The sequence below is a fragment of the Gopherus evgoodei genome, chromosome 1 (assembly GCF_007399415.2).
Source record: "Gopherus evgoodei ecotype Sinaloan lineage chromosome 1, rGopEvg1_v1.p, whole genome shotgun sequence".
Taxonomy (NCBI): domain Eukaryota; kingdom Metazoa; phylum Chordata; order Testudines; family Testudinidae; genus Gopherus; species Gopherus evgoodei.
Genome location: NC_044322.1, coordinates 31377206 through 31398716, shown reverse-complemented (window position 1 = coordinate 31398716; position 21511 = coordinate 31377206). Strand labels below are relative to the sequence as shown.

General features: G+C 38.4%; 1 protein-coding gene across 5 annotated transcripts in view; it reads right to left on the bottom strand.

The window, feature by feature from the left end:
- Window positions 1-21511, bottom strand: part of GRIA4 (glutamate ionotropic receptor AMPA type subunit 4) — a 300900-nt gene that overhangs the window by 66305 nt on the left and 213084 nt on the right. For 4 of the 5 annotated variants that reach the window (XM_030560571.1, XM_030560562.1, XM_030560588.1 and 1 more), the window contains exons 8-10: window positions 19942-20046; window positions 8505-8612; window positions 356-562 (exon numbers count right to left, since the gene is read on the bottom strand). In XM_030560571.1, the coding sequence (XP_030416431.1) occupies window positions 356-562; window positions 8505-8612; window positions 19942-20046 (420 nt within the window). Of the gene's footprint in view, window positions 1-355; window positions 563-5549; window positions 7113-8504; window positions 8613-19941; window positions 20047-21511 lie in introns of those variants that run through there. The other variant, XM_030560598.1, reaches the window with a different exon arrangement.

The following is a 21511-nucleotide window of genomic DNA, read 5'->3' as shown; positions in this document are numbered from 1 at the left end:
TCAATGCTGAGTTACTGGGCTTGATGCAAGAGTAACATGGGTGAAATTCTATTGCCTGGGTTTTGCAGGAGATCAGACTAGATGATCACAATGGTCTAATACTAATTTTTAAATCTATGAACCTAAGGAAAATGCTCAAATTGTATAATCTACTAACATGAAAAAGAAACAGATTATTTGAGTAAATAGTAGAACATGTAAAAATATCTGTGATTTTAACTTGAAAATAACAGAAAGCACTATGAATGCTCAAACTGAATTCTAAGTGTTTTCTTTGCCCCAGATCAAATAAAATGCAGATATACTTCAAATATTATGAGAAGTTAAATCCTACTTCAAAAATCGGTATGCTTACCCCATAAACAAGTTCTCCCACCATCCCATTCCAGATTTTTGTCTCTGGATCCCTTGCTCCATATTTTCCATCAGGGACAATGGCAATTTTGTACTTGATACCAATATGTTTTGCAATTTCTGATGCCAGATCTACACAGTATCCTTCATACTTGTCATTCCCTTCAAATGTATCATGATTTTTCTTGAACATAACATATGGGGCTTCCTATAATGAAAGAAGTAGAACTGTAAAGGAGACGTATACAGCATAGACTCTGAATAGCAACATGTAATCCACTGATTGAATACTATGTGTATTTTATCAAAAGCTCACAGATAGCACTAGCACATGTATATTTCCAAGCACTACCAGAAATCCATGTTATTTATAAATATATATTCTATTTACATTATTAACTTGCTTATAAATGTTATAAAATCAGCCTTAAAAACCCTTTTATTATAAACACACACAATTCAAGCATTAATATAAAATTTACCATTTTAAGTGAGAGAGCTCACAATAGAAATTTGCCATATATCATAAGCTAAAAGGCTGACTAATGATTGGAGCTCCACATAATGCAAATGCATGTTGGATAATGTAAGGACATATTCTAACCTTTTTGACTTAACTATGTTCATCCTTTCACTTGCTGTGGATCCTCTACATATATAGTCAGATGCATAGTCTGGTTGGTTATTTGCTTTCCATCATTTAAAATATTTGGCCATGCCTTGGCCACTAGAAGGCAATTTGCATTTTAACAGAAATCACTAATATGCTCATGAGGAAATACCTACTTTCCCCCTTACACAGACAGTGCAGGTTCTATGTTTCTTGGGACGCACCAAGGAATATGCACAGACAAGCATAATGTTAGAAGAATGCTGTCTTTGCATACTGTATGCAAAAAGAAGTCACTGTAGAGTCATTCTAAAACATAAATGAGCTAGAAAATTGCAAGTAAAATTGTCTCAGAAAAATGGATATTATGTTCTGTATGCAAATTACACTGTAATGATAATGTATGGTATGTGATTGCACAAAATGAAATGTCACAATATTCCCATATTATTATACTGCCTTTTTTGACACCCTGTGGATTCAGAATTTAGTATTTTTCTTTTTATGAAAATTATAACATACAATGTCTTCAATTATTTTACATAATCTTTTTTAATAATCAGTTCAAAATACAATACTTGCCGTTAAAGTAACCATTTGCCAAAAGTCTAGCTCATAAAAACTTCTGAGTCACCACAGTTTTCTCCTCTCCTCAGTATAGAAGATACCTATGATAACAGTTGGCAAATGTTGATTCTTTAACAATGACCAGTGTACCCCTCTTCCATACTCACATCTTTTACTGCATGCCTAATTAGAACATAGGCAAAAGTAAAAGTACAAATGTGTACATTAAGTATTCTTTATTGAAATGATCACATGGACATCATGTGTAAGCAGCAGCAATTTTGTAGTGTCTGATATCCCCATACCAATTATTAAACACATAAGTGTGACAGGGAAATTGTGTAAGCTAACCGTAACATAAGCACCTGGTATTTGTAAATATTTCAGGTTAAATTCTGCCTTTAGACACTGACATACAGTTCCCATTGATAGCAACTGGATCTTTGCATTTGCATCCAAGAACAGAATCTGACACAAACTTCTATGTTTTAGAAGAGAAAAAGCAGTGAGTTATGTATCTTTTTAGTGTCATTGGCCTTTAATTTTGAAAGTGCACCCCTTTTGTAACTTTGGTTGGTCCCATGGTTGCAGCAGAGTTTGAGAAAGAACACTGACTGTGTAATATGAAAGGAAAGAGACAGCTCTTTCACTTAAATTCAAGTTGTATGAGGAGAAGGTCCCTTGTTTAAAGCCCAACACAACTCAGGGATGACAGAGAAAGCAATTCTCTCTTCAACCCAGGGGCAGGTCTCTGAGCACATTATGTGTGTGTTACCCTTAGCCATGCCTCTGGCCTGCCTCCCTAGTCATCTCTTCAGTGTTACCACAGTCTGCGCTGCCACCAAGCAATGCTCCCAAGGTGAAGTCCCCTTTCCATGGCTTTTCTGTGACCTTTTCTGCCTTTGAGGCCTTTCACAGCTGAGAGTGTTTGCCACTAACGACAGCTAAAAAAGGCCCTGAGCATAGAGAAGTGTCCACGATGACTTTGGATGCCGACTTGCAAAGTCATATCCTGACTGGTCAGGTGATCCTTTAATCCCCCCAGGAAACTGGACGATGACAACAGCAGATCACACGTGAACCTCTGGAGGGCTGGAGTTTATGAGGCACTTCTAGGACTCATGCAGTAGTGCAATGCGTTACTTTAGTTGTACTGTGCACGACATGATACATCCTGGATACTGAAGGAAAACTACCACACAGTGTCACTTGCTACAATTTCTAAAAGGGGTAGTCACCACTCCCCCCCAACCCCCCACCAGTGCTGCCTGTTGAAGACCAAGAATTGGGGGGATGGATGGCAATGCCCTTGGCCAGACCCAGACATATCTTCCTTAGGGTGGTAAGTGCTGCCAATTATGCTAGCCTGCACCAACTCCTGGCATTCCTATCCACTGTTAATTCAATCACATCCATGTTGTGTGCAGACAGAAGAGAAGAGGGGTGGGAGGAAGGAGCTCCTTACATAGGGCTCAGTTCAGGAAGGTACTTAAGCACATGGCTAAGCACAAGTGGCCTCATTGACTCTGCGGGACTATTCACATGCTTAAAATTAGGAATGCATTTATGTACTTTCCTGTTCATATGTGCAGTGCTAACCATAATTTGGGCCTCCCCATATACCCATTCTGTAAACAAAGCTGATAAAAAAAAAAACCAAAGAAACCAAGGACAAAGGCAATGCATCACTTTGCACTGGCTTAGCTAAAAGTGTGGCTAGGCCCTGTCAGATTTCCCTCCTTCACAGAACTTCCTTTTAACCTTCAATTGCACTGCCCTGGCACCTTTTCATTTTTTATTCTCTTTTAAAAAAGCTGAGTTAGAGACTGGTTAAACTGCTGGATTCAGCTTTTCTTGGACAAAACACAACATGTAACATTAAATACACACTTGGCACAAACTGCTTCAGGCAGGCGCCGAGTGTGGAGGAAGCACAGAGGAAGCCACTTCAACATCTCCCCACCACCCAGCACCCAGTCGCTGACTCTCCATGTGTACCTCCCTGCAGGCTGGATTGCTTTGAAGGTGTAGCCTTTAGACAGTAAAATAAATTGGAAACTCTGTATACTCCTGGTTTTCCTTTTAAAAAGGAGAACTCAATCTTCACATCAACTCATGCGCCTGTGAAGAACTGCTGAGGAAAGGTGTTGTTGGGGGGCCAGGAGGGACATGATGGGATCTCAGTGAAGGCAGTACCATCCAGTGCATAGAGAACTGAACTGGAACTCAAGAAACCTGGTCAGGAAATCTTGGTCAAGTCACTTCACTTCTTTGTGCTTTTCTTTCCCCTCCCACCTTCTGTCGGTTTTACCTATTTAGACTGTACTTTTTGAGGCAGAGACTGGCTCTTACTATGTGTTTGTACAAAGCATAGAACAATGTGACCCTGATCTTAGTTGGAAAGGACAATAGAGTGAAACCCACAAATGTGAAATAATACAATTAAAGTAGCAGGAACAAATACCACCTTTCTCTTGCTAGGTTGTCCTCGCCTTTCTACTACTTAACGTAGGATATATAGGAAATGAAAAAAATATTTTAAAAATCTGTCTACCATATGAGCTATATTATAATCAGAGATGTGCTCAAACTACAAACTTAATGTTTAGGGATATTTGGATAAGGCATTCAGTCTGATGCATTATTATGATAGAGGGCATTTTCACATTCAGATCAGAAAGGGGGCTTGAATTTCCACTTGAAAATTTGGGAGTGTTTGGATCCAGTGTTTTGTTGCAGCCTCTAATTATAACAACATTAGGACATGAAAGGGCAAGTTTTACTGGATCATTAACCTACACATTGTATAGATGACATTGCAAGCTCACACTCTGTAACAATGTCACATAATAATCGATAAAACACACCTAGTCGTATCTTAATGCTAAATTCTATTTATCTCAGTGAGATAGAGCGATTGTTCTATAGAATCTCTTGCAGAAGACAGTCACAATTACAGCTGAAGACTATAAACTCTAACTTACTACTGAAAACACAGATGTGAATTATTTAGTGCAAAATATGTTATTGTTGAAAAGGACTTAACATTGTAATGTTTGAATGTTTAATGATAATCTGTAGGAAAGTAAATTACATACAAAGTCCACACTGAAATGATCAGTGACTAGCACTGAACATAGATAGCTAAAATGACACAAGCTTTACTTCTATATTCACAATTCTATAACAATACTTAACATTTTGAAATACAAGTGGGTGACTGAAACAAGTATCTTTCCAGACAGAAACAAATCATTACATTACATTCCTGCAGATTGATGTGAATAGTAAAATGCCCATAACTTAATAATGGAAGTCAGAAAAAAAACACTAACCTTGACACTGTTTGGTTAAGGTTGGCCTATTTTAATGAAGTCCCTTTTGCACTTTCTAAAACACTGCAAAAATAAATTATAAGGTGGAAAAAAAGATTTTTATGCAAGAAAATGGCTCAGTTCTGCATTATTGATTCAGATAAAACTTCTGTTGAAGTCAATGAGTATTCTAAAATGTACGATTGGTTTGTGGATGGATTTCTTGAGAAGTACTTGACCAAGAAATGACATTAAGGGGCTTTGGTTTTGTTTTATTTAACCCCAATATTTCTTGGGTTCAAGGTTTGCAATTTACACTCTTAGCCTTCTGATACCTATTAAGTTGATATTATATTGAAGTACTATGTTGGAAAAAATGCTTAAAGCTCACTGTACCATGCAGTTCTTTAGCTTTAAACAATTTCGTTTGTTTGTCACTCTTCCAGTTTTAGCAGCAAAGAATCCTGTGGCACCTTATAGACTAACAGATGTTTTGGAGCATGAGCTTTCGTGGGTGAATACCCACTTCGTCAGATGCATGTACTGGAAATTTCCAGGGGCAGGTATATACCTCATTGTCTCTAGCTTGCCTGCATATATATACCTGCCCCTGCAAATTTCCACTACATGCATCTGATGAAGTGGGTATTCACCCACGAAAGCTCATGCTCCAAAACGTCTGTTAGTCTATAAGGTGCCACAGGATTCTTTGCTGCTTTTACAGATCCAGACTAACACAGCTACCCCTCTGATACTCTTCCAGTTTTTGCAACCTTTTATATTAAAACTAAATATTAGTTAAATAAGAATGTTCACTAGAATAGAGGTCTCAATTTTTCACTCTAGCAATCTCCCAGGAGTACTTTTCTGTATGATAAATCAAAAATTTAAAATAAAATCTAAGCATATTTACTGTACTACAGGTGACCATAGTATTTTGCCAAAGTCAAAAGTATCAAACTTGTTTGTTTGGGTATAGAGCTAGTTTCTTTTATTACATATCTTATATTTAATAATAAAATGTAAAATTACAGCAAATTAAGCATAGACACATACAAAATAAGATAGTAAAGCGAAATAATCGGTGCTCTATTACTTCACACAAAAATTAAAGCATGCCATGCTGACAACTCTTAAATCTTTTACTATGCCTAGACATCGGTCTTCCACAGACTGAAAAACTTGACAGCATTGATCACAGAAGCTTTTCAGTTTAATACTGGAAGGAACGCATGCAACCAAAATTATATTTTTCATGTACGTTGAATCAGCTTTCCTTCAATATGAAGAGGGCAGTGAAGAGGTCACCAATCTCTGTCTGGCATTTATGACATGAGAAAAGTACAGGGAAGAGCAAAATGACAAGATTCTGAAATGCACTGTAGTTTAATATGTTGCTTTTGTGTGATTAAGAGCTTGTAGATTCTACATCTGTTGCCTTTGCAGATGACTATTAAGAACTGGAGGTCAAATTCTGCTTTCAGAGCCAACTATGCGGCTCCCACTGAAGTCAATGGGAGATATGCATAACTAGCCAAAGACAGATTTTTCCCATACATTTTTATTCCAATCAAATTTATTTTGCATCTGGATATCAAAGCATTGAGCGGGTCACTTTAGGTTGATAGGTATATTTTCGGATAATTGTATTTATTCCAAAATGACATGCTGCATGAAGACTGGGCATGCTTTGTAAAATTCATTCAGCATCTTGGTTTGAAAAATGATCGACCAGTCCTTTTTATATATGGACTGGAAAACTTCTGTTAAAGATAACATTTATTATGCATATATGCAAACAGGACAGGTAAAATAATACATTGAAAAAGCTCCCTCCTTCCCTCCTTCCCCTTGTATACGTTTGGCAAACAGGCATCCTTTTTATATTTTTTTACTTGCTTCTCCTAAGTTTGGAGCTATTTACAGAAATTACACTGTTCATTTATGGCCCCAATTAAAGATATCAGGATTGGTATGAGAGGAAAATTTTCAGTTCAGAACTTGTTATTCACATCATTTTCTTCTCAGCTTGGCAAAGTTGAAGGTTAACATCATCTGTTCTAGACATTTCAGAATAGTCACAGAGCTTTTCTTGATGGTTCAATGCCTGGCCATCCAGTCAGAGGAACAGTAATCCATATGGAAAAATTAGCTCAATGTTACTACACTGCAGATTAATACTTGAGCCTGAGTTAGGAATGTTCGCAGCATCGTGGGACTCTTTTCTTCATTGATCAATTTCTTAAAATAGGATTCTTCATCAGAGGCTGAAAAGAGGAGGACTGTACTGAAGTATAATTTTTCTATTACCGTGTCTTTTTTAGGAAAAAGATACATATATTTTTAAAAGTCCCATGCAAAAAATTACACAATTAGATTAGGAGTTACACTCTGAATTGCTGTATAGTACGTTGGTCGGTTTGCATCCCAGAATGATAACCTTCAATAGGAGATTTGTCAGGACCTAGTTAATGCATAAACCCTCATATATAATACAAACAATATGGTAACTAACTGCATTCTTAGAATCAGAACATTTCCCAGCAACACTTTTACTTTTCCCTTGGTTTATTTTCAACTCAGGAACAATTTAGATAATTCTCCTTAAGAATACTGACATTACATAAAGAATATTTCTTCTCATTTGAGACATATCTTATCCTGAATGATTTAAAAAAAAGTCTTGTCTAATGAGATAGGTGAAAAGGGCAGTGAACAGAGGTGTGAAATTTTTAAAATAATCTGGTAAAGGTCACCCTTTGCCAGTCTGCTTTGACAAGCATCAGCTTTAAAGGGCACAATTGACTTCAGAGGGAAAAATACATTAGATATTCTGTTTAAAAGATGTTTGTACGACTTCCTTTGAAAAAGTAATTTTGAAATCTATATATTTATTTCTTTTAGAATGGGGATTAATGTAGTAATCACATCTTCCTCTCTTCTGAGGAATTCTTTAAAATGAACGACTATGCACCACTGAAAAATATTCAGCGAAAATTAACTATTTCTTTTCCATTGAAACATTGAACTTAAACAATATCAGGACTAATTTTTTAAGAAATGATTTGTGTGAGACATGCCAATTCAATTTCCAAGTTTACTGTACTGTTTATATAGAAAAGCAAATAACCCATTATTACATGGGCAAACTATCTGGATACAGTTTAGAAGTTTACACATTACTAAAGGCAGATCCTGTGTTCTTTGTGCCTGAATCACGGGATCAAGCTCTTAAAATCTAATAGATAGAGCTGTTTTTAAGCATAGCACATTAACCAAATGACACCTGGTAGTACAGAAGCTTGATTTCATTCTCTTTTCTCATTTCTTCCTGTTAGCATTTTTTTATTTCAACATCTTGAAAGCCACAATTTATCAATCAGAGGTTGAGAGAATTAATTTACATTTCTGAGAATTATTTCAGTGAACAATGGGAAAAACTGAATAAAAATGTAAAGCGGATGAATTTACCCTAATTTGATTTGAGAAAATAGATTTCAAATGTACATCAGAAATATTCTGTACAGAGTTGAGAATCAAGAAATTTTAAATACGCAGCTTTTACCTTCCCACTAACCCACCAGATCTGACAGACTAAATGAGACTATAACCAGAAAGTAGTCTGGATCTACCAGAAAAACCACAGAAAAAAAACTTACCAAAATAGTAGTTACAACTACTGTTCTGTTCTCAATGGCTGACTCATTTCCAAGAGAAGGTTCATGCTGAATCAAAACTAATTTATCCATGTCATTCCAGTAACCAACCTACAACACAAACCGTAATTTTTATAGTAACTTCAAACAATAAACATAAGATGTTACATGAAGAATAATATTATTGTGGTTTAGCTGCTGTTCCAGAATGGTACAATTTAAACAAAGAATGAACCTGTCACAGCTATTTACTGAGCACAATAATAGCTAGGTTCCATGTCTTTGGAGGGTTTGGAGGGGGAGGGTTTGGCCCAGTGGTTTGGCCTGCAGTTTGGAAAATCTGGATTCTGTTTCCTGCTCTATCACAGGATTGTGGGTAAGTCACTTAGCCTCTCTGTACTTCAGTTCCCCATCTGTAAAATGAGGATAATGGCAGTCCCCTACCTCACAGAGGTGCTGTGAGGCTATGTGAATTTATTCCAGCTGAGTATCTGCCCTTAAGTTTTAAAATGAGATGAACTAGTTCTCAGGAGGAAAAAAAAACAAACCTAAAAACGGTGAAATACTAATCAATTTAGTATTTCTGCAAAATGTCACTTTTGGCCTATTTTTATATATTTAACAGGAATTTTTTTCACAATCCCTTGAAGAGTTGACAGACATACACGTGTGGATGAAGCAGCAACAGATTAAAGGGAGAGGTCAGAACTGTGAATAATAGATGACTAACGTTATGCTGCTAAATCCATGTTTCAGCATCTAAATAAATGGCCTAATTTTCAAAAGTGCTGAGCATTCAGTTCCTCTTGGCTTATATCAGATGAATTGAGTGGGTAAAAATCAAGCCACTCACTTAGGTGCCTAAATATGGATTTAGGAACCTAACTTTAGGCACCTATCTATTTTTGAAAATCTTGGCCAAACTGAATGTCACACTTATTCAGTCCATCTCCCACATCCTGTGACCTCACCATGCCCACTGTCACTCTGAGCAAATGAAACAACTATCATTAACATTCATCTGGGTCAATAAGATCATCTGAGGTGACCTTTAGGTAGGACAGTTAATATACTAGAGAGAAGTCTCCTGGTGGTTTCATTTCCAGAGGGGAGACCTGCAAGTTGGGCATCAATAAAGTGTCCTTTCCCTCTCTTCAGTAATTATTCAAATAGCTGCACTGACATTGAAAGGACCCCACCAGAGGCCTGCAGACCCGAAGTCATTTGGTAGTACCCACATTTGTAAGATGCCTAAAGATTGGCCAGCATCCACTTTCCCCTCCCTCCTTGGTGAACCCAGAGTTTACAAGACCAAGATCTGGGAGAGGGAAGCCCTTGTAACTCCTATAAAATGGGGGAAGGGAATTAGGTTACCCCTTTGTTTTCCACTGCCCAACTTGTGCAAAGCATGCTCGGGACACAGGGCTGGGTATTAGTCAGTAACAAATTGTGAGGGGCCAGAGTCAGTGTAGGAGATGGAAAGACTTTCACTTTGTTAAGAGAACCACAAATCAGCACTGTGATATAAATAACTTGGCGACCCGTTACTCTGCTGTTGAGGCCCAGGCCCCAGTATTAGAACATGTCATCATATCAGTGACATGGCCAACAATGTCTTCAACCTTTACTATCTTTCCCATGCAAATATTGGGTCATTACCACACAGAAAGCCAACTCTACATAAGATGGAGAGTTGAAGTGTCTTCCTCAAGACCACATAGTAAATCAGTGCCGGAGCCAGGACTGGAACTCAGGTATTTCTGGCTCCCATGACTATGCTCATTAACAATCCTGCATGTATTAAAAATGTGATTTTTATATTTGCTGTTTTCTTTTGGAGGTTGAAATTAATTTACTGAGACAAAAGTCATATCAACAATGAATGGTCACTGTACCACATCAATAAAACATCTAAGATTCACAATGTATAACACGTACAAATACATGCAGTAATTTAATCTGAGTGAAAGAAATTTATTTTTTTCCCCATTTATGAAACAAACCGATAAACAAATAACATTTTGCAATGCAAGTCCTTCACTACAGGTAAGAAGCATCTTTCCCTCCCCTCCTCCTACTGGTAAAAAAATGTAGGCATCTTGATTTACATGTCCGCAGCTGACAAGAAATTCTGAGCATTGCTGATTTAGTGCAAAAGGCAGTTTTCTTTTATTAACAGGCTGCATTGCTAGAAAATACACTTTTTCATCCAGACAGCCATGGATTCACATATACAACTGATAGCTTAAAATGTCAAGTTCCTGTCAAAATTTGGGCCAACTGAAGGCAGAACATGGATACTGAAACCTGGCTGTTTTGGAAGCTCATTATAATGAAGAATGATTGTTTTACACTGTGTGGTTCCTCACTGCTGAGAAGTTCAGGAGTGAAGCAAAAGCTCGAATGATGTGCTGTGTTGCAAAGTAAGCATCACATCAAAACACTGACAAAGGGCAAGTAGGTTTTAGAGGAGTAGCAGGCAGTTTTTGTAAGTACATGTAGCACTGTGTCTGAGAGTATCTCTCTCAAATGCAGAATCTGCACAAAGGTAACTCTTGTTTAGGATTACTGAATAAATGCCAGATACATAAAAAAATATTTACCAAGACAGCTATGAGATGGCACAAGGAGAATATGTTCAACTATTATAAATGAAAAAAATAAATATAGGGCCAGATTCAGCCCTAGATGGTGTAAGCAAGTGCAACTCTATGTACATTACAACAGTTGTACCCATATACATCAGTGCTGAATTTGGCAGCTCAAAGTTAGGCTTCTAAATCTATTTATGTAGCTAGATCAGTGGCCTGATTTTCAAAAGTGCTGAATATTCAGTAGCAGCCATTGAAGTCACCCAGCAATAGCATTAAATCATGGGAACAGTTGGCACTTTTGAAAATCATATTACCAGTTTAGCTGCCTGAATTTGGATTTAGGGTAGAACCCAGATCTAATTTTATGCATCCATTTTTGAAAGTCTTGGCTTTACTGTTTCAGAGATGAAGAATACAACAGATAACATGGAGGATTTATTTTTACCCCATCGGCATTCACTATATAGAAACATATGACTCTGAGAAGCTGTGATTTTGTGTGATGCTCTCTCTGTTTGTGGATATTAGAGCTGCAGGCAATAAAAAATCATTTTTCTAAAACTCTGATTCAAGAATTACTATGACTGGAAAGGGAATGCTGAAATGATATTGCCAGATGACTCATCAGTGATGTTACATAGGGCATGGAAAGCAGACATTTAGTTCATTTAGGTATCTTTATTTCTCATGTATTATAAGGATTTGTCATACTGGATCAGAGCATTGATCCAAGAAGTCAGGTATTGTTCCTCTGGAAGTTACAACCCTCACAGGCAGTTGATGACACTCCTTCCCTAAATCCTGCATAATGCATCTTGCCAATTGCAAGCATCTAGCTAATTTTTGTGAGGGAGAATTCCTTTCTGACCTCTATGTCTACATCTTATATATGAAATTTGCATGAAAGCATGACATTTGATTACTCTATGTGATAGGAATAAGGCATCCTGCTACATGTAAGAGGCCCCATAAGTACCCCAAATATGTGAAAATATAAGTTGAATTAAAAGCATGCAGTAGACAAGGTACAGTGCTTGCAGGCTTATGGGTATCCAAATGTCAGAGTCATCAGGATTATGTCTTGAGTGAGAGCAGAATGGCGTAGACTGCATTGTAAACTATGCTTACCTGCAGCTGATGGCAAGGTGATATAATGGGCTGAATCCTTAGCTGGTGTAAATCAGTGCAGTTCTGTTGAAATCAATGAGTTATGCTGACTTACATCAGTGGAGGATCTGGCCCAATGCCAAATATGCTCCTTGAGTGCCAGGTATTGAGTTCCTTAGATTGTGGGCCAGAGCTTTGGTGTCTGTCTCAAATCTGAATGTCAGACATCCGTCTCAGTCTAATGCATAATGTCTGCATGTTGTCTGTAAGATATGGGGTCAGTAAAAGTGTTTACATCCCACTGTCAGGTCAAGGCTTTATTGCCCTATGCCACATGGACTAAAGAGAAATGATGGTTATTTATCTGTAACCTAGGTTCTTCCTTTGCATAGTCACCCTTATGGGATGCTCTGACCTGTGCAGTCTGAATGATAGAATTATAGCTAGTAGTAGCAATTAGAATGCTCATGCACGTCTCTTGCCCCTCTCTTCAATGAATGTCAAGCGTTCCAGGGAGAGGGTATAAAAAGTCTTGCTGCTTCAGCCAGTGAAATTTCTTCCTCTATGACTCCAGGTCCTTTGGTAAGTCGGACTCCAAGGGAAAGGCAGGTGGGGAATGTGAATATGCAGAGTTCATTTTGAAGAACCTTGGTTGTAGGTATGTAATCTTCATTTCTCCTTTGAGTGTCCTCTGCATACTCCCATTCATGGGATAAACTATAAGCAGTACGCCAAGCCAGGATGGTGGGACCATAGAGTCCGAATTATATAAGGACTGCCTTGCCAAATTTTGCATCAGATCTGGACTCTAAACTTAAGGAATAGTGTGTAATAAAAGTATGAACAGCATTGCAAGTTGCTGCTCTACATATCTCTACCAGAGAAAAGTATCTAGAAAAAGCCATAGAGAATGCCTTCAACTCAGCGGAATGAGTTTAATTCCCTGAGGAATGGACAACCCTCGCAATTTATGCTCCTCCTCAATATAGAATCTAGCCCTCTAGAAAACATTTGTACAGAAACAGCATTTCTCTTGAACTTCTTTTCACGAGCAATAAACAATTTTGGGGACTGTTTAAATGGTTTAGTCTGGTCTAAATAAAATGCCAACATTCTTTTAACATCTAGAGTATATAATTTAGCTTCCTCATCCTGAGTATGAGGTTTGGGGAAGAAAATTGGTAAAATTATAGACTGGTTTAAATGAAAATCAGAGACCACTTTCTGTAAAAAACTAGGATGTTTATGAAGAACCACTTTATCTTTATGGAAACAGTGAACGCTGGATCAGCCATTAATGCAAGCAATTCATTTATATGTCTTGCCAAAGTGATTGCTATAAAAATACGGGTTTTATAGACAAATGAAATAAAGAATACTTCCCCAAAGGTTCTAAAGAAGACTCCTCATTTGTGACAGTACTAAATTCAGATCCAAAGATGGTACAGGGTATCTTATTGGATGGTATAAATTATTAAGACCTTATAAGTAGCTCAACTACATCGTTAATAAAGATTGAGTTTCCATCTGCAAGTGCATGATATGTTGATATGGTTGAGTGAAGAACATTTGCTGAAAATAATGAAAGAACTGTTTTCTTAAGATACAATAAATACTCTAATACGTAATTAATTGGTGCTGTATGTGGCTCTATATCATACATAGTAGACCAAAACAAAACATTTTTCCATTTATGACTATAACATTTCTGCATGAACTCTTTTCTGGAATGTAACAATACATTCTATACTTCTAATGAACAACTTTTTTATAGTATCCTATGGCTTGTCTTCACTACAGCACTAGGTTGACGTAAGTTACGCTGCCTTAGTTATGTAAACTACATAACTGAAGGCGATGTGACCTACGTCAACTTACTGCGGTGTCTACATCATGTTATATAGATGAGATATGCTCTCCTGGTGACATAGCTTCCACCTCTCATTGAGGTGGATTACAGAAGTTGACGGGAGAGCGCCCTCCCATTGACATAGCATTTCTTAACCAGACTCGCTAAATAGACGCAGCTGCATCAATTGCAGCAACGTCAATTTGGCCCGCAGTGATGACAAGCCCCTAGAGTCCTATTTCCCATACTGTCAAATGAAGAGACTGAAGGACAGGCTGAAGAAGAGGCTGAGAGAACTGAGCTTGTTTAGTCTGCAAAAGAGAAGAGTGAGCGGGGATTTGATAGCTGCTTTCAACTACCTGAAGGGGGGTTCCAAAGAGGATGGAGCTCAGTTGTTCTCAGTGGTGGCACATGACAGAACAAGGAGTAATGGTCTCAAGTTGCAGTGCAGGAGGTTTAGGTTGGATATTAGGAAACACTATTTCAGTAGGAGGGTGGTGAAGCACTGGAATGGGTTACCTAGGGAGGTGATGGAACTCCATCCTTAGAGGTTTTTAAGGTTAGGCTTGACAAAGCCCTGGCTGGGATGATTTAGTTAGTGTTGGTCCTGTTCTGAGCAGGGAGTTGGACTAGATGACCTCCTGAGGTCCTTTCCAGCTTTGATATTCTATGATTCTAAGATTCGGATGATAAAGCATCCTGGGTTATTGAAACAACAAGTCTGGTAGCAGTGGTAGAGGCTCCATTACAGGTGAATTAAGTGCGGATACCATTCTTGTCTGGGCCATGCTGCCACTATTAAAATCATCCTGGCCTTCTGTTTCTGACTCTCTGAATGAGGGGAAAGGGGGTAAATGCATCTGATATTGACTCACTATCTCTATTTGATCTCAGACAAAAACTTTGACACTTGCTGTTGCTGTTCGATGCAAAAAGATCTATTATCGGGAAATCCGATAATGAATGAACTGAAGAGATGTGTTACCATTCGGCCTTCAAGGACCATTCGTGCATATAATATGTTGATCTGCTCAGATGATCTACAAGAGTTTTTTGTTCCTCTACTATATATATATTGTTATTTGACCAGTGTTGTGTTCTATACACCATTTCCAAACGTTCTCTGCCTCCATGCATAGTTGTTGGGAATAAGTCCCCCTTTGTTTGTGCAGATAATATAGCATCCTCATATTGCCTGTTATCTTTTGAACTAATGTGTTGTACCTGAGGTAGAAACTACTTTAGAGCTAGTCTGAGCGTCCTCATCTCTAATATAGTGATAGGTAGGATCTTTTGGTCTTTCCTTTTGTTGATCAGTGACCAATTTGTTGTCCAGATGCCAGTACAGATGTCCCCATCCCAGTGCAGATGCATTGGAGGTGAGTATTACTGAAGGCAGAGGGGATTTGAAAGGTTTTGAGTGTTTATCCACCACACAAGTGATGCTAACACCTGTTGTGGAATGATCACTTTGTGATGCATGTTGCTTAAACCTGATTTGTAATTTATCGCTAACCAATGTTGAAGATCTCTCATGTAAAGATGAGGGCATCCTGTCACTGCCCAGATTGACACCAGCAGACCCAGCAACCAGAAGAAAAAAAGGGAATTGATGGATGTGGTAACTTGACAGGGAGAAATTTTTATTTTTATAAATCTATCCTCTAGGAGAAAAGCTGTTGCCACAGTTGAATCTAGAATGGCTTCCATGAATAGAATTTGCTGAATTGTGAAGAATTTGCTGAGCTTGGACTAGAATGAACATTTTTTTTTGTAACCTCAGACTGGCAAAAAAGGGAACATATTGTCTTACGTGCAATAGGATTATGCTTTTATTTACCAGTCATCTAGGTATGGGTACACAAATATCCCATTTCTTCTTAGGTGTGCTGCCAATACAGACAGGCATTTTGTAAACACCCTTTCTGCTGTAGACAACCTGAAGGGAGAACCTTGTACTGAAAATGGTCATCTCCTACCACGAAACACAGATATTTCCAGAAACATGGTATTTTTGAAATATACATCTTTCAAATCTAAGTTGAAAACCAACCCTGAAGGGAGAGAGAAGGGATTATAGAAGTTTGAGATAACATATGGAAACAAAATTTCTGTATATATAAGTTTAATATTCTTAAATCCAAAACAGGGCGAAGGCCCTCATGCTTTTTTGAAATGAGAAAATAATAAGAATAAAACCCCTCCCTACCTGACTTTGTTGTATAATCTCTGTTGCCTGTGCTACCAATAAAGAATGAAACTCTTTTTTTAACTATTCACGGTGAACTCACTACCTGCCCTGGAAATAGGAAGGTTGTAGGATGGAAGGGTTTTGAATCGAATCATGTAACTGCATGCAACAACTTTTAAGATCCACCTATCTGATGTTGTCAACTACTATTGTTGATAAAAATGAGACAAATGGTCCCCTAACTGCAGATAAACAAAGTCTAATTGGACTGATTTGAAGCTCTGTGTCCTCATGTCAAATCTGTGATCTTGTGGGGATCGCCAAAGATAAAGACGTGGAAGTCTTCCCTCTATTATTTCACAGTTTAAATAGCCTCTGCCTTGGTAGTTTCTGAGGGTGGGAGGTATGACACTGGGGCTGGTAATGGTAGGTCTTCCTTTGATATTTGTAAGGAAGCAATAACAAAGAAGAAGGTAGATCATGTCTGTGGTATGTTGAATATGATTTCTTTGTTGTGTTAAAGAAACCAAAGATCTGGTTGTGGATCTCACATTTTTCATTTTCTCCAGTATTTCATCAGTCTATATACTAAATAGACTTCCTTCGAAAGGAAAATCTTCAATTCTCATCTTTGTCTCATGAGAAAGTCCCACTAATCTTAATAATGCACATCTTCTTAATGTGATAGCTGAAGCTATTGCCCTCGCTGAAGAATCAAAAGCCACACTTAAAATTGTTCAGGCCTCATCCCATATTTCATCCCTCAGTCAAAATAGCACTCACTAACCTTTTGTGCTCCTCCAGTAAGGAATTGGGGAACGAAGACATTTTTCACCAGTGACAATATTCTACTTAGCCATGAAAGCTTCATAATTAGATATGCACATGGCTAATGTAGCTGACATAATATTTTTTCTTCCAAAAACATCCAACCTCTTCCACTCCTTATAAGACAGAATCGAATCAATTTGGGGATCTTTCGATCTTTAAATAAATGCCTCAACCACCAACAAATTAGGAGATGGATGGGTACAAAACATAGCCAGCCCTTCATGTGTAAATTTATATAATTTATCTGCATTTTTTTACAAAGGCTGAGCAGATGAGGGAGTATTCCAAATTGATTTTGTTGGCTTCAACAACAGTTCTAAAGGAAGTGTAATTTGTTGTCTAGCAGCAGCCCCTAAAATGTCAAAACAAGGATGGGCCGATTCTTCAAGCGAAACTGAGAGAATATCTAATGTCTTTGTCATGCATGTTACTAGCCGCAGGGGGGCGCCTCAGGGCAGAGGCAGGGCGTTGCCACGGGGGCGGGGCTCTCAGGGCAGAGGGAGGGAGCTGCGGGGGGGGCGGCACATGAGGGGGGGGGCTCAAGGACAGGGGAGGGAGCAAGGTGGAAGTTTCACCTAGGGCGTGAAACATCCTTGTACCGGCCCTGCTTGGCACTGAAAATGAGTCCTCCTCTGTCAAATTGGTTCTAAAAACAGAGGCTGACACCATCATGGATTTCTTTTTATTCAGATCCTTACATTTCTTGGATCCTGTAGTACCAGGTACCAAGGAGGATCTGTCCCTTTTGATTGAATTGCTCGGAGCGAAGCAGGTCTCTGTACTCTTTCCATTCCAGATGTTTCCACTGACAGTGCCTCTTGTAGTAAAATCACTTGAAGTTTTGTCTTTCCTTCTTTGCTTGTGTAGTAAAAGTTGAAGAAACAGAGCATTTTGAAGGAAATTGTTCCTCTCCTAAACATGCCAGACATCTGTCATGTGTGTCTGACACCAAGAACACCATCAGACATAAGACACCTCTTAAATCCAGGGTTTTTAGCCTCCAATTCAGGCATCCTGATTGCTATCTAATCACTAACTTGACTGCTAGAGACAACTACTAATTACTGATACCTAAACTAACTAGCCAACATAGATCTGGAAGTATCTGATAGCAAGTTTCTAACTGTTCAGCTGGTGGTGGTTAGAAGGAATGGAGGAGGTTGAAGTGCCATGACCTTTCATACCCGTGCCCTAGATGTTTAATGTTCACTGAAGGGAAGAGCAAGGGAGGCTCATGAGTGCTCCAATGGCTACTACCAACTAGAATTCTACCATACAGGCTGCAACAGTCTGAGCATCCTATGAGTGGAATATACAGAGAACACTCGAAAAATAATAGAAACTTCAGCCGTGAGTTCCTGTGTGCTGCAGCCACATGCACTTACTGCCTGTTGTCCCCAATGTGGGGACAATCAAAAACAGAGGCAGTTAGACTGAAGTGGCAGCCAGATTAAACATATTCATTATCAGATGACAGAAGGATTCATGAAAGGACTAGGACAGGTCCACCTTCCCCATATCAGAGTTTAGTCATTTGTCATTCTTGCAAACTACAACTGCACATATTGATTTGGGTCATAGCTATTATTTGTATACCTTTTCAAATAATTTGTCTTGACCAAAGCTTGGGCTCTGGGTCTGTTGTTTAGTGCTCTTCCCCCCACACCACTACAATGTTGAACAGTTTGTCTTTTGGGAATGACAATTCATCAGGGTATCATTTGCTGAGCATGTCTGTTCTGAAAACTCCTGTGCATCTAACAGTGAAGGGCTCGTGACTTAATTTATTCCTGATTTGTCTCAGAATTAATTCAAGAGCTGCTACTCTCCTGTACACCTTTGGCTCATCTCTCTGCCCCCTTTCAAACTCTGCTATATTTTTTGGATGGTCTGGCAAATAAAATGGGATATGGCACTCCAAATAGGAACAGAATGCATGCACCCAATTACCCTTTTCTCTTTTTCATTATATATTTTATATTCATGAAACATTTACAAGCTTCAGCAAGAAAGCAAAAAGAATTACAAAGTATAAAGGCCCATATTTTCCAAGGGTGCACTCTCCTTTATGTGAACAACACCTCTTGAGGATTTGTATGCACATACCTACAAATATTTGCCTGAGTTGTCCGCATGCAAACTGGACATGTCCCAAAGTATACTTGTCTATGGGCACCATTTAAAATGTTTATACAAAATAATGATGAAAATAAGGCCAATTGTATTTAAAGCAAATGTGATTAGCTGGAGCAATTAATTTTCCTTCCATAAAATCTTTTTTCCCTTCCTTTCCTCCTGACCCTCAAAAAACCTATATTAATTAAGATTTCTGATTTCTAGTTTATGTTCAGCTATAAGATAAAAACACAACTGCAAAATATCGATAATTTACTGCAGATAAGGTTCAGTCGGGATGTACTACTCAGACTGTTGACCCTGCTTCACTTCCCAGGCATCCTAACAAAACCCCATCAAGCCATTTTTCATTAGACTGTGCCTCATTAAACCACTTTCACATACACACACACTTGTTTTTGTTCATTTTCCTCTTACATTATTGCACAGAATAAATGTATCTACTATAAAATTTACTTTACACTCTCTGAAGACCCCACAAACCTCAATACCACATAATCTGTAACTTATTGTGCATATTTAACAAAGATTGCAAAAATAATGGGCCAAATTCATCCCTGGTGCTAGTGGCTACACCTTCATTAACATCAGTGGTGTTGCGCCTGCTTATACCATGGAAAAAATTGACACTAGAGCTTTTTAGTTCAAGATCTCAAGTCCTTATTTTGATGGCTTTATTTATTTAGTATTTCAATAGACAGACACACCCTTTCAGATCTGACCAGAACGTACCTTACGAGGGCCTGTGCTCTTCAGCTCAAATACATCCATTGTGTAGTTGACTCTGCGACCATAGTGGTCAAACTGAACATTTCCGGTCAGCCCTTGTATTCGAACCTAAAAATGAAAAAAGAAATTCCAACCTCATGTGCTTTTTGCACCCAATTGCCACACAGTAGCTAGGCATTATTAAGTGACTCACAGACCACATTTGTCCTGTGTTTTTGGACCATGTATTTTCACTGCAGTATACTGTAAATATATTCCTTTGGACCAAAACAAACAAACTAACTCACTAACTAACTAAAAAGGATATTTTGCTTGACCTTTTGGGTCTTTTTCAGCTCAAATCTTGATACTGAGGCATGCGTGTACTGAAGTACAATACTCACAAGGCTGAAATTCACCCTGCTGCAGAGGGCCTGTACTACAGAAGCCTGGTATGTCTGTGTGAGGGGAGGGCGGCCTCGAATGGAGATGTATCAACACCCCTGATCCAGAGAGTGACAGGGGAGAGGCTGTGGGATCCATAATTCCTTTTTTCCCCATGGTCCTAAACGCGACGTGCGAGTGAGAATCTGGAACTGTGAGTGCAATTTCAGCCCAACGGCTGATGCAGCAGATGCATTGGGGGCAGGGACTGAACAGCAGCCTAGGCTCTGCCCCTGGGTTGTGGGCTCTATGGAACTGCACTGATAGGCATGCAGCTTCTGGTCCTTATCCTGATGAAGTCAGTGGATGTGTTCCATTGGCTTCCACGGTAACAGAATTAAGCCCATATAGACCCATTACTCAGACTTTATGATCCTGATGTCAGCTTCACCATAGAAACTTGACTTCATTCCTTTAGAGAATATTATAGATCTGGACACTTTCTTCACAGAATATTCAAAGTACATTCAATGTTTAATATCTTTTCATAAGAGTCAGGACGTGCATTTTAAATCAGATCCTTCTCTCTTTGTCCATTTCAGCCTTATCCGACTCTTCTTCAAGACTGAAACCCTTGCTGGTAGGCAGAAAGCTGCCAGTTCTGTCAGAAGTCACTTCTCAGTGTCTGCTCCTGAGTTGACTCTGCTCATTTGCAATTGGAATGATTGAAATTCTACTGTAGGATTTTTTTTTTTTTAAATCTCCATTCTTCAGGAGAAAGGCTAAATCATCTTGACAGGGATCTGGAACTTTCTAGGCATTCATATTCATCAGAAATTCAAACTTTTGACATCAATAACAATGGCTCTGGGATATCTTGTTTTTAATGAAACAAAAACTTTAAATAATTTTACCTATGTGATTTGCACTGGGAGTACTTCACAAGCACTTGGGATGATGCAAACCAAATCCCAGTGTGGTTAATAAACCAACTCTCTGACTGTAATTTAATTACACATTCTTCTATTTGTATTACCTGGAATTTACTTTTTCTTTAAATGAATATTACTTTTCATACCTAGGCTACAGTGCACAAAGCAGTTGGCAAACTAAGCCCTTCAGTAGAGAATATTCTATTTCATACAGTATAACAGAGTAGTTTTCAATATACCAGGTAAAGTGTTTGCTCTGTAGTCAGGCCACAGCTCTT